This window comes from Sciurus carolinensis, chromosome 10, assembly GCF_902686445.1.
Source record: "Sciurus carolinensis chromosome 10, mSciCar1.2, whole genome shotgun sequence".
NCBI lineage: Eukaryota > Metazoa > Chordata > Mammalia > Rodentia > Sciuridae > Sciurus > Sciurus carolinensis.
Window position 1 is genome coordinate 140847368 of NC_062222.1, and position 12456 is coordinate 140859823.

At 43.6% G+C, this 12456-nt stretch overlaps 1 protein-coding gene across 5 annotated transcripts in view; it reads right to left on the reverse strand.

Moving 5' to 3' along the window:
- Positions 1 to 12456, reverse strand: part of Pigg (phosphatidylinositol glycan anchor biosynthesis class G) — a 45552-nt gene that overhangs the window by 29315 nt on the left and 3781 nt on the right. For all 5 annotated transcript variants that reach the window (XM_047566442.1, XM_047566443.1, XM_047566441.1 and 2 more), the window contains 3 exons: positions 9223 to 9432; positions 7697 to 7885; positions 6769 to 6910 (listed from right to left, as the gene is read on the reverse strand). In XM_047566442.1, the coding sequence (XP_047422398.1) occupies positions 6769 to 6910; positions 7697 to 7885; positions 9223 to 9432 (541 nt within the window). The remainder of the gene's footprint in view (positions 1 to 6768; positions 6911 to 7696; positions 7886 to 9222; positions 9433 to 12456) is intronic.

Below are 12456 nucleotides of genomic sequence, written 5' to 3' on the forward strand. Positions count from 1 at the left end.
GAAATAAAATCCTTCCATGATAAACAAAAGTTAAAAGAATTTACAAATAGAAAGCCTGCACTACAGAATGTTCTGAACAAAATATTCCATGAGGAGGAAATGAAAAACAACAATGGAGGTCAGCAAAGGGAAGAACTACCTTAGAGAAAAACCACTCAAAGGAGAAACCAAGCCAACTTAAAAACCAAAAATAAGCCAAATGACTGGGAATACAAATCATATCTCAATAATTACCCTGAACGTTAATGGCCTAAACTCATCAATCAAAAGACACAGAGTGGCAGAATGGATTAAAAAGAAAGACCCAACTATATGCTGCCTGCAAGAGACTCATCTCATAGAAAAAGACATCCACAGACTAAAAGTGAAAGGATGGGAAAAAACCTACCATGCACATGGACTCAGTAAAAAAGTGGGGGTTTCCATCCTTATATCAGATAAAGTGGACTTCAAGCCAAAGTTAGTCAGAAGGGATAAAGAAGGACATTTCATACTGCTTAAGAGAACCATAAATCAGGAAGACACAACAATAGTAAATATTATGCCCCAAATAATGGTGCATCCCTGTACATCAAACAAATCCTTCTTAATTTCAGGAATCACATAGACCAAAACACAATAATTCTGGTGACTGTAACGCACTGCTGTCACCACTAGATAGATCTTCCAAACAAAAACCGAACAAAGAAACCACAGAACTCAATAACACAATCAATAACCTAGACTTAATAGACATATATAGAATATTCCATCCATCAATGAGCAGATTCACTTTCTTCTCACCAGCACATGGAACCTTCTGGAAAATAGACCATATGTTATGCCACAAAGCAGTCCTTAGGAAATGCAAAAAAATAGAGATATCGCCTTGTGTTCTATCAGATCATAATGGACTGAGAGTAGAAATCAATGACAAAATAAAAAACAGAAATTACTCCAACACATGGAGACTAAATAATATGCTATCGAATGAAACATGGATAACAGAAAATATTAGGGAGGAGATAAAAAAAATGTTAGAGGTCAATAAGAACGATAATAAAACATATCAAAATCTCTGGGACACTATGAAAGCGGTACTAAGAGGAAAATTCATTGCATGGAGCGCATTCCAGAAAAGAATGAAAAGTCAACAACTAAATGACCTAACATTACAGTTCAAAGCCCTAGGAAAAGAAGAACAGAATAACAGCAAAAGTAGTAGAAGACAGGAAATAATTAAAATCAAAGCTGAAATCAATGAAATTGAAACAAAAGAAATAATTCAAAAAATTGACAAAACAAAAAGTTGGTTCTTTGAGAAAGTAAACAAAATAGACAAACCCTTAGCCACACTAGCAAAGAGAAGGAGAGAGAAAACTCAAATTACTAGAATTCGTGATGAGAAAGGAAATATCACGACAGACACCACTGAGCTACATAACATAATTAGAAGCTACTTTGAAAATCTGTATTCCAACAAAACAGAATCTACTGAAGACATTGACAAATTTCTAGAGACATATGATTCTCCCAAACTGAACCAGGAGGACATACACAATTTAAACAGATCAATATCAAGCAATGAAATAGAAGAAGCCATTAAAAACCTACCATCCAAGAAAAGCCCAGGACCAGACGGATTCTCAGCCGAGTTCTACAAGACCTTCAAAGAAAATCTCATTCCAATACTTCTCAAAGTATTCCAGGAAATAGAAAAAGAGGGTACCCAACCAAACTCATTTTATGAAGCTAATATCACCCTCATACCCAAACCAGGCAAAGACACATCAAGGAAAGAAAATTTTAGACCAATATCCTTGATGAATATAGATGTAAAGAGCCTTAACAAAATATTGGCAAACCATATCCAAAAGCATATTAAGAAAAGCGTGCACCATGATCAAGTGGGGTTCATCCCTGGAATGCAAGGATGATTTAACATCCGTAAATCAATAAACGTAATCCATCATGTCAATAGACTTAAGGATAAGAATCATATGGTTATTTCAGTTGACGCAGAAAAAGCGTTCAACAAAATAAAACACCCCTTCATGCTCAAAACACTAGAAAAAATAGGGATAGTAGGAACATACCTGAACATTGTAAAGGCTATTTATGCTAAGCCCATGGCCAACATCATTCTTAATGGAGAAAAACTGAAACCATTCCCTTTAAAAACAGGAACAAGACAGGGATGTCCTCTTTCACCACTTCTATTCAACATTGTCCTCAGAACTCTAGCCAGAGCAATTAGGCAGACCAAAGAAATTAAAGGGATACGAATAGGAAAAGAGGAATTCAAGTGGTCACTATGTGCTGATGACATGATTGTATATTTAGAGGATCCAAAAAACTCCTCCAGAAAACTTCTAGACCTCATCAATGAATTCAGCAAAATAGCAGGCTATAATCAACATGCATAAATCTAAAGCATTTTTATATGCAAGCGACAAAACAGCTGAAAGGGAAATGAGGAAAACAATTCCATTTGCAATAGCCTCAAAAAAAAAAAATTAAATACTTGGGCATCAATCTAACCAAAGAGGTAAAAGATCTCTACAATGAAAACTACAAAACATTGAAGAAAGAAATTGAGGAAGACCTTAGAAGATGGAAAGATCTCCCATGTTCTTGGATAGGCAGAATTAATATTGTCATAATGGCCATACTACCAAAACTGCTATACAGATTCAATGCAATTCCAATTAAAATCCCAATGACGTACCTTACAGAAATAGAGCAAGCAATCATGAAATTCATCTGGAAGAATAAGAAACCCAGAATAGCTAAAGCAATCCTTAGCAGGAAGAATGAAGCAGGGGATATTGCAATACCAGAACTTCAACTACACTACAAAGCAATAGTAACAAAAACGGCATGGTATTGGCACCAAAATAGACAGGTAGATCAATGGTACAGAATAGAGGACACGGACACAAACCCAAATAATACAATTTTCTCATACTAGACAAAGGTGCCAAAAATATGCAATGGAGAAAAGATAGCCTCTTCAACAAATGGTGCTGGGAAAACTGGAAATCCATATGCAACAGAATGAAACTAAACCCCTATCTCTCACCCTGCACAAAAATCAACTCACAGTGGATCAAGGACCTTGAAATCAGACCAGAGACCTTGCATCTTACAGAAGAAAAAGTAGGTCCAAATCTTCACCTTGTTGGTTTAGGATCAGACTTCCTTAACAGGACTCCCATAGCACAAGAAATAAAAGCAAGAATCAACAACTGGGATAGATTCAAACTAAGTAGCTTTCTCTCAGCAAAGGAAACTATCAGTAATGCGAAGAGAGAGCCTACAGAGTGGGAGAATATCTTTGTCACTCATACTTCAGATAGAGCACTAATTTCCAGAATATATAAAGAACTCAAAAAACTCTACACCAAGAATACAAATAACCCAATCAACAAATGGGCTAAGGATATGAGCAGACGCTTCACAGAAGAAGATCTACAAGCAATCAACAAACATGAAAAATGTTCACCATCTTTAGTAATAAGAGAAATGCAAATCAAAACTACACTAAGATTCCATCTCACCCCAATTAGAATGGCGATTATCAAGAATACAAGCAACAATAGGTGTTGGAGAGGATGTGGGGAAAAAGGTACACTCATACATTGCTGGTGGGGCTGCAAATTAGTGCAGCCACTCTGGAAAGCAGTGTGGAGATTCCTTAGAAAACTTGGAATGGACCCACCATTTGACCCAGCTATCCCACTCCTCAGCCTATACCCAAAGGACTTAAAATCAGCATACTACAGAGATACAGCCACATCAATGTTCATAGTAGCTCAATTCACAATAGCCAGACTGTGGAACCAACCTAGATGTCCTTCAATTGATGAATGGATAAAAAAAATGTGGCATATATATACAATGGAATATTACTCAGCTATAAAGAATAATAAAATCATGGCATTTGCAGGCAAATGGATGAAATTGGAGAATATCATGCTAAGTGAGATAAGCCAATCTCAAAAATACAAAATACAAATGATCTCACTGATAAGTGGATGATGACATGTAATGGGGGGTGGGAGGGGGGCAAGAATGGAGGAAGGAGGGACTGTATAGAGGGAAAAGAGGGGTGGGAGGGGTGGGGGGAAGGAAAAAATAACAGAATGAATTAAACACCATTACCCTATGTAAATGCATGCTGTTACTCCATGTACAAACAGAAACAACATGCATCCCATTTGGTTACAATGAAAATAAATTAAAAAAAAGAATAAAATATTTTAGTCAGTTAACAAAAACAACAACAACAACAAAAACCCTGTGTGTACACCACCCTGCTGGCAGCTGCCAACAAACAGAAATGCAGTGTGTCTGGCAGGGCAGGGCTGTCCTGGGGGAAGACACTGATGCCTCCCAAAGGTAGCAGGTGATGTTCACAGCAGTAAAGCAGAAGCAGCAGAAGGTCCTCCACCTGCAAGTAGGAACGGGGTCCCTCCACAACTTGTAATATGGTTCCACAACAGAAAGGAACGAAGAATCAACGGGCCCGCCATGGGACGAGCCTGGAGAAGCACTACCCAGAGTGCAGCAATGCGAATGCTGCGATGGCAGAGCTTCCCTCATGACACATCCAGGAGGCCCAGCCAGATACCAAGACAGAGCAGTGGCTGCCCAGGCCCGGTACCGTGGGGGGGTGGCCAACAGCAAGGGGAAGGTTAAGAAGATGGACACGTCCTGAAATTGACTGGGATAACTGCCACCCACCCATGTGAACACACTACAGGGCACGTAAAATGGCTCACAACATGGCCAGTGGGGGTCAAGAATGCGGCTGCTGCTGGGCAACCGACAGAGCCAAGCATGAGGAGCCAGGCCCGCTGTGCCTGCAGCACTCATAGACAGCTGCACACTGATTCTTAAACACAAGCCTTAGGAACGAAAAGATGAAGTGTTGGCATTCTGTTACCTAATAGCTCTGACATTCCCAGAGAAAGAATGCCTGCTTAACTGTCTCTTTTCTACCTTCTCCATGGCAAAGGTTGTGCTTAGCTCTCTTTTGTTAATCCAGCTGTACCCAACACAGCAGCTGGCTATCAGGGTTTGTGCAACAAACCCCTTTTGAGTGACCATACAGTGGATAGAGGGAGGGGCCCTCTCTCAGGCAGGTGAGACGCACACTGACCTTGCCTGAGGCATGGATGTGGTGGAATGCTGGTGCCGGAGGTGGGTGTTATGGTTCAGTGTGCGCACCTACCAGAAGGCAGGCTTTTAGGCTGGCACCAGGAAAGGCTGGGTTTTCAGGGCCAGTGACACATCTCAGGGGACCAGACCCCCAAAAGGAAAAAGCCTGTGAAGAGCTAGAAGCAGGTAGAAGCACTTCCCCAACAAATCCTCCCTTAGTTTGAAGATTCATTCATTTAGCAAATAATTTTTGGTACCTATTACACATCAGGCAACATTTTGGACTCTTGGTGTGTAGTGGTCCTGCCCTCCTCTGGCTTAGCGTGGACAGAGGAGGCAGATGTGATGTGAATCCCACAAAGAAGCCTGTAATGACAAAGTAGGCAAAGAATGAACCCTCGGAGCACAGGGTGCTGTGGAAGAGCTGACAGGTGATGTAAATTAGTCCAGGACAAGAGTGTCCGCAGGTGAGAAAGTGCCTGCTGAGGGCGGAGGCAGGGACGTAAGCAATGGGGAAAGTGGCTAGGATGAAACAGTGGGCTGGTCAGAAGCCCGTGATGGGATCTTTCCTCCACCCTGGTTCAACCACGGAAAGGTTTTATAGACAGGGAGATTGATGAAAAGGAATGTGGGTATGAGGAACAAGTGGGGCATGAGGGACTCATGTGGTGACACTTGCTGGCAAGGAAAAGGAAGGACAGAGTTGGGGGGACAGTTCAGGTGTGAAGCTGCCACACTGGCTCCATGAGTGAGATCAAAGTGCAGGGGCAGATGGGCTGCTGGGTGTATAGATCTGGAGGTCTGAGAGTGGAGGCAGCAAGAGGAGACATTTTCAACCACAAATGCAGAAGTCAACGAGCACAACCCAGGAGACAGTGTAGAATAACACAAAAAGGCAGACTGGAAAAAAGACTAGGAATGAGGCTAAGCCAGCAACAAGGACTGAGAGCAGAGAGAGCTGGGAGGAAAGCCAGAAAAATGGGCAGCTCCAGGAGCTTTGTGGCCAGCATGACTGATACTGCGGTGTCAGTGAGACCAGTTAGAAAGTACCCATTGGTCTCAGCTGCACAGCACAAATAATTGCTGCACCCACTGTGAGTGTCAGTGAAGCTGTGGAGAGACAGGCCAGAGCACATGGAGACCAACAGGACTGCAGGGTGGGTGGTCCTGAGTGTGTCACAGCTTTGAGTGCTGTGGGTCAGAGAGGCTGTCATATAGGACACTGAGGAAGGGGCCTCAGCCAACACTGCTCTGACTGCATCCCCAACACTGCTAGTTCAGTGTGTGGCTTTACATGGCAGACATATTTTTCAAAGTATAAGTATCCACATTTCCTTCAGTCATACATGCAGTGCAAATGTCTACAAGCTGCTGGCACTTTTCTTTTCATAATTCCAGATAACAAGTCAGTAGCATTCCAACTACAAAATTCCTATAAAGAGTATTTGTATTTTAAGAATTATGGCAAGTGATGTAAACTCCAAATTTTGACTGCCTCTCTCCCCGTAAATCTCATTCCATACAGCTCAGGATATTTGAAACCCGTTCAGCTTCTAAAACATGTTTTTTTAAAAAATTAAAACCAGACTGTTCGTTTCACGGTATTAAACACTGTTAAGTTCTCACCAGGTCGCCTTTCAAATGCAGAGCTGATCAGGATCAGAGGTGTGCTTACTTCCTCTGTGGAAGAGGCCCCATGACTCCCAGTCTCGGACATGCCATGGTCCCCACAAAGAACCAGCAAACTGGGTGAGAGAGTCTCTCTCTCCTGAAAGGCAAGGGAACTGGGTCAGCCCACCACACTGCAGAGCACGTGGGATCCTGCCAGGGAGCTGTGCAGATTGAAGCCCTCCTTCATAAATGGTCATTCCTCAGCAAACTGGATCACTCTTCCCATGAGCCCACAGCCAGATGAAAGGGTCCCAGTCAAGCAATGACATGGGAGAAACACACATGACCATATGCAGCTCGTGGAGTGCAGAAAAGCTGTTTGTGGCCTCCCAGAGCTAAAGATTTGTCACTGCCACTTCCAGGCTGTGAGACCTCAGGCATGGGACTCTTCCTGCCTCAATTTCCTCATCTGTTGGTGGATGAATTACAGGATTGTTTGCGGATAAATCCCCCAGCATCCAGAGAGAGCGCTAAGCCATGCCAGGAGATGCCACTGGCCTTCACTGTTCCTCTGGCTGGCACATGCCTATAGGCAGCATGTCCACCCCTCCCTCCCTTTAAGTCTCTGCTCACACCATCTTCACGGAAGGCTGCTTTGAACACACCATTTAAAACTATGGCAGGTCCTCAGAACAGCGGTGCTTCTCCCTCCACTGGCACCAACTGCTTTTGAGTTACTGATTTCTTAGTCACTACCTTTCTTATTTGCCTTTCCTGGTCAGAATGTAAGCTCCAATGCCCAAGAATAGTGAAATGGAAGGCAATCAGGGCTGCTGGGAAGATGGAGCATTGCCAGTCATGTGGCACTCACCTGAGTAGGTCTGTCCTCCCAAGATCAGCAATGGAAAAACCATCCCCACACAGCACACCCCGGCAGTCTCACCTTGGACAGCAGTGAGGTATGAATCTTCATCAGGACACTATCCATTTCACTGAGCTTACGCCCAATCAGGGGGCTGTTGGGCCCAGAAATGTGGCCAATGTGATCCAAACCCAGGTAGTGGAGGATTAGCATGTCCCAATCTCCTCTTTTTAATACTGTATCCAAATGTCTTGTGACATTATCATCCACCTTTGAAGGGGAAATGTGCATGTAAATAGCTTGACCAATTTTCCCTGCCCTGGGAAAAAGCAGCTGCCATTTTAAAATCTAGGGGATTATTTTACTTAGGTCACAGGACTCATGGGAACTGAAAAGACAAAACACAAACCAAGACAAAACAAAAATTCTTATGTCATTAAAAATAAGTAACTAAACACTAGTATTAGATTAAGCCTCACTGCTATTGTTTTTATGTCTCTAGGTTGTGGACAGAACACATCATACAGATAATCTAAATGAGCAAGGGTTGATCTGACAAAAAATTTTTCTGTGGGATCACTGCTATGCTAAACTTTTAAAAGTTAACAAAAAGTAAGTAAAATTGGCCCCACGTTGCCACGGGGTAACAAAGGGCAAAGGGCAGCTAAGACACAACAGCACCCAGAGTTAGAGTAACCAGCAGTCTTATGAGAAGGCTGTTCTTGGAGGGAAAGAGACAGCACTCATGGGCTCTTGTTTCTGAAACAAACACATGATGGAGAGATTAGCAGCTGAGCAGGTCCCAACCGAGCTGGTAGCCTGCTCAGGTCTGACCCCTCAGCTAGCCCCTTCCCTCCCACTAACACATCTACTGCAGAGATATGTTCCTGCACACAGGTATACATATCCTGGGAAGCACATTACTGCTGGTAAGTCATATGATGCCTACCCTGAGAGATGGGAAAGGGCATGCCTCTAGAGAAGGTACCCGTGTGATCGGGACTACACCACAGGTGCTCCCCCGCTCCTGCACACTACGATCAGAGGCAGTCTGACCCAGCTTCCCAGGTGGACAAGCTGGTGCGCTGGTGTTCCTGCCCTCAGGTCAACTTTAACACAGGAGGCTAATCCTGCTCTCCCTTGGCTGGAGTCTACACTCTAGCACAGGCCAATGATGCCTCTCAGGATCAGATTCTGCCTGGCTCACCACTACTCCACCTGCAGAACTGAAAAGCTAGAGGTTCCCTGGCAGTGGTGAAGTGCTGCAGCTGTGCTGTATCAGATGCTGCCTCCCTGTTCTGCCCGCTGGGAACGTCCCCACTTGTCCATCAGGGTCTGCCCTAACAGCTCCTCTGCATGATGCCCTTCCCTGCCCTCAGTGGGTGCTCAGCTGCTCTGCACATGGGCCCTGCAGACTTCTGCTCACACCTGCACCAGGGTTTATGTTCCCAGCTGTAACTGATTACATGGATGAATAACAGTTACAATTTCCCACATTACTCCATACATTAATAAATCCCACATAGAGTCACTTCACTTCTCACTAGGTGATGGTGGTGCCAGCAGGCTCTATCTAGGGTGGCATATTTCTTATTTTAAAAACTGACCTCTGTATAATCTGAAACAAAAAAGGAGGTTGTTCCATCATATTCCACAAAATGCTTTGGGAATAACTTAACCCATGTTTCATCTCCATAAAAGATCACTCTCTTCCCAGCTGCTTTTGCTTGTCTGATCACACTATCTTCCAGCAGTGCAGGAGAATTGAGGTTCCTGATGACGTCTACAAAGCCAGGGAGGCTTCCTGTCATCAATGCCTGTGGAAGAAAACACTCAAGAGTTAGACTGTTGTATCCAAAGGCACAGCAGCAGAAACAGAAGACTACCTGATCAATGAACCAGGAAACTAGGAGTGCCCATTTCTGGAGGCTGAGCCAATGAGGGGACAGCACCTGTGGTGAAGCTGAGGCGAGCACACAGATTGTGCTCAAAACCAGCAAACCCAATAATGCAAACCTAACCACAATAAAGAGCATGGCGCAGAGCAGTTCCTTTCCTGGTAGGAGAACAAAGGAAGAGGCTAGGAGAGTTAGACAACAGTAGTGGCAGAGAAGCCATGGGTTTGTGAGTTCAGACACCTGGCTAAGTGTGGTGGGTACTGAAGTCACCAACTTGTGATCCATTCCAAACTGATATTCCAGAAAGTCTAAGTATCTCTGAATGACAAACAGGAGGAAAGCCACCTATACACATGACTCCTAGGAGTTCTCAAAGTGAGTGGTACAACACCCCCACTGCTGTACCACGTTTTCTGTAAGGAGAAGTGGGTGTGACATATTTTCGTTATCTTTCTGATAATGCAGAACTGAGTCAATGACTGCCCCCATTTTTAGCATAGAACTTAAGAGGCCACAGTGATGGACCTCCATGGTTTGGAATTACGCAACCACTCTCAAAATCATCACCCAGGGACCACAAAAAACAGGAAACTGGATAATTCCAAGTATAGGAATTCTGCCAAGACCTCTTCAATAGCAAATAGACATAAATGTGTGCACATGTGTATTGATGGAGATCAAGCCTAGAGCTTCACACATGCTGGGCTAGAGTGCTACTACTGAACTATGCCTCCTGCCAAACAGAAATATGAATTAACCAGGCATATGGAATGCCAGAGGGGCTTGGCCAATATTCTCCCCCAAGAGTACTGGAAAACAGGCGTAAGTATAAAAAAGAACCATTTCAGAATTTTGAAATTCACCGAAACTATACAACCAATTGAGAAGCATGTATTCAAGAAAAGTCACTGTACCTGTGGTTTCCCATAGGGCAGCTCCTGGCTCCTTCTCCCAGTTCTGTGATGTGGAACCATGAAGAACCTGACCTGATGTGACTGTGGAAAAGCCCCATGTCTAGGAAAGTTGTGCAAGCAACAGGGAAGGCCAACAGCACAAGCAAGAGGCCAGCCGGATATTTAAAATGGGGATCTAGAGCAGGAGACAGTTACAGGTGATGTTTATAAGCTCCCACATACTTCTGGAAATCTGGAGTGACAGCAAGGACCCCAGTCACCTGGCTCCATGCGGCTGAGCAGGGAGCCCTGTTTAGAAAAGCAGTGACAGTAAGGGCAAGCTTGAAGCCTGTCTGAACAGAGTGTGTGTGTCCCAACCCACAAAGATCCCCAGAAGAGGGCAGACACCATACTGCATGATGTGCTTGGAAAAAAAACAAAATAATAAACAAAAAACTACAACTAAGCAGACACTATTTGCTGCATTCTCTGGGGGAGATAGACTGCAGACTAGTTCAGGCAAGTTTGTACAGAATAAGAGCGGATACCACCACCACCACTCCCAGGGTGTGTTCAGAATTCGGATTTGAGGTAGGGTTGCCTGGATATAAGTATTTGCTAAATCTCATCATATTGTACATACAAAGATATGTGTGTGGCACTGTATGAAAATCATCTCAGCAAAGTTATTCTTTGAAATGAGTAAAAATTCCACCCCCAAATCCTACTCTTATAGGCTACCAGGGACTTGTGAGTGCCATTTCAGACTCTTTCCTATGTGCATACAATCACAAATTCAACTAGTAATACATCATGAACCTCTTTTCCCCAGGAAACATACCATTTTATTTAAAGACACTTTATTTAAACAGCTTCAAAGTTTTCCAGTGTTATGTATATGTTTAAGCAAGACCATCTTAATGAACATTTCCCAATATCCTATGGCATTATCATTTAGTTGAAGAATTGTAGAGGTGATGCAGGGCTTTAGGGGGAAAACGGAAAACTGCAAAGGCCCAAGGCAGAAAACAGCAGTGTACTTGAGGACCTGAGTCAGGTGTGGCCAACACGGAGGAAAAGTATAGGAAGGGGAGAGCAGCTCTGATAAGGATGGGACAAAGAGGAGAAAAACCACACAGAGCCCTGGGAGTCAGAGCTCAAAGAGGGCAGAGGGTACTGGAAAGTTTTAAGAAGGGCAGGAATGTGGTCTGACTGAGCCAGGCTCTGGGCAGGAGGAGGTTATGGGGAGATGTTTGTGGTCCTGGCTGGAAACCATGGTGCTAACAGAGGAAAGGGTGGTCCAAGCAAGGGACACCCATACCCACAGTACTACATAGTATATGTCCACCTCATTTCTCATGAAGAACAGATGCTATCAATCTTTAAATTTTTACAGTGTGACAGACAAACCTGGTGTTATGGATTGCTTTTAATTTGCCTTGCTCTGATTATTAGTAAGGCCGAGAATTTTACATGTTTCTTGGCCACTTCACATTCTTCCTTTGTGGGTTTCTTTATGTCCTTTCCTGGTTTCCAGTGGATTGTCCATCCTGGATCTGATCCTCTTTACATATCATGGACCTACCAACTTATTTGTTATGTCTACTGTAAATAATTTTTTCAGTTTATCATCTGTTAGTAGACTTCTTTGCTGCCACATAAAAAAGTTCCCTACATTCATACAATCTGTTCACCCTCTCTTTATGGCTTTTACAAAGCTGTTCCCTGCTCTCACACTAGTTTGAGTTCCCACTGACTAAGGACAGCAGGTTTTACTTGGTCATCTCTCAACCGTGGAGAGTGCAGCTGACACCTGGGTTGCAGTTGCAACCCCAGGAAACCTGAAGGAGACATCCATCTGACATCAACGGTGTTGCTGTGGCTTTGGGAGCAGACGACTCTTGACTTCTCAGAATTAGGGAGAGCTCTGCAAACATGCTTTAAAGAGGATTTACTTTGTTATCCTACTTGCAGTAGAGTTGTAGGACACTGCTGCCAGAGGCTCTAGAATCAGACAAACAGGGCCATGCTCAGTTCTGATGCTGACTGT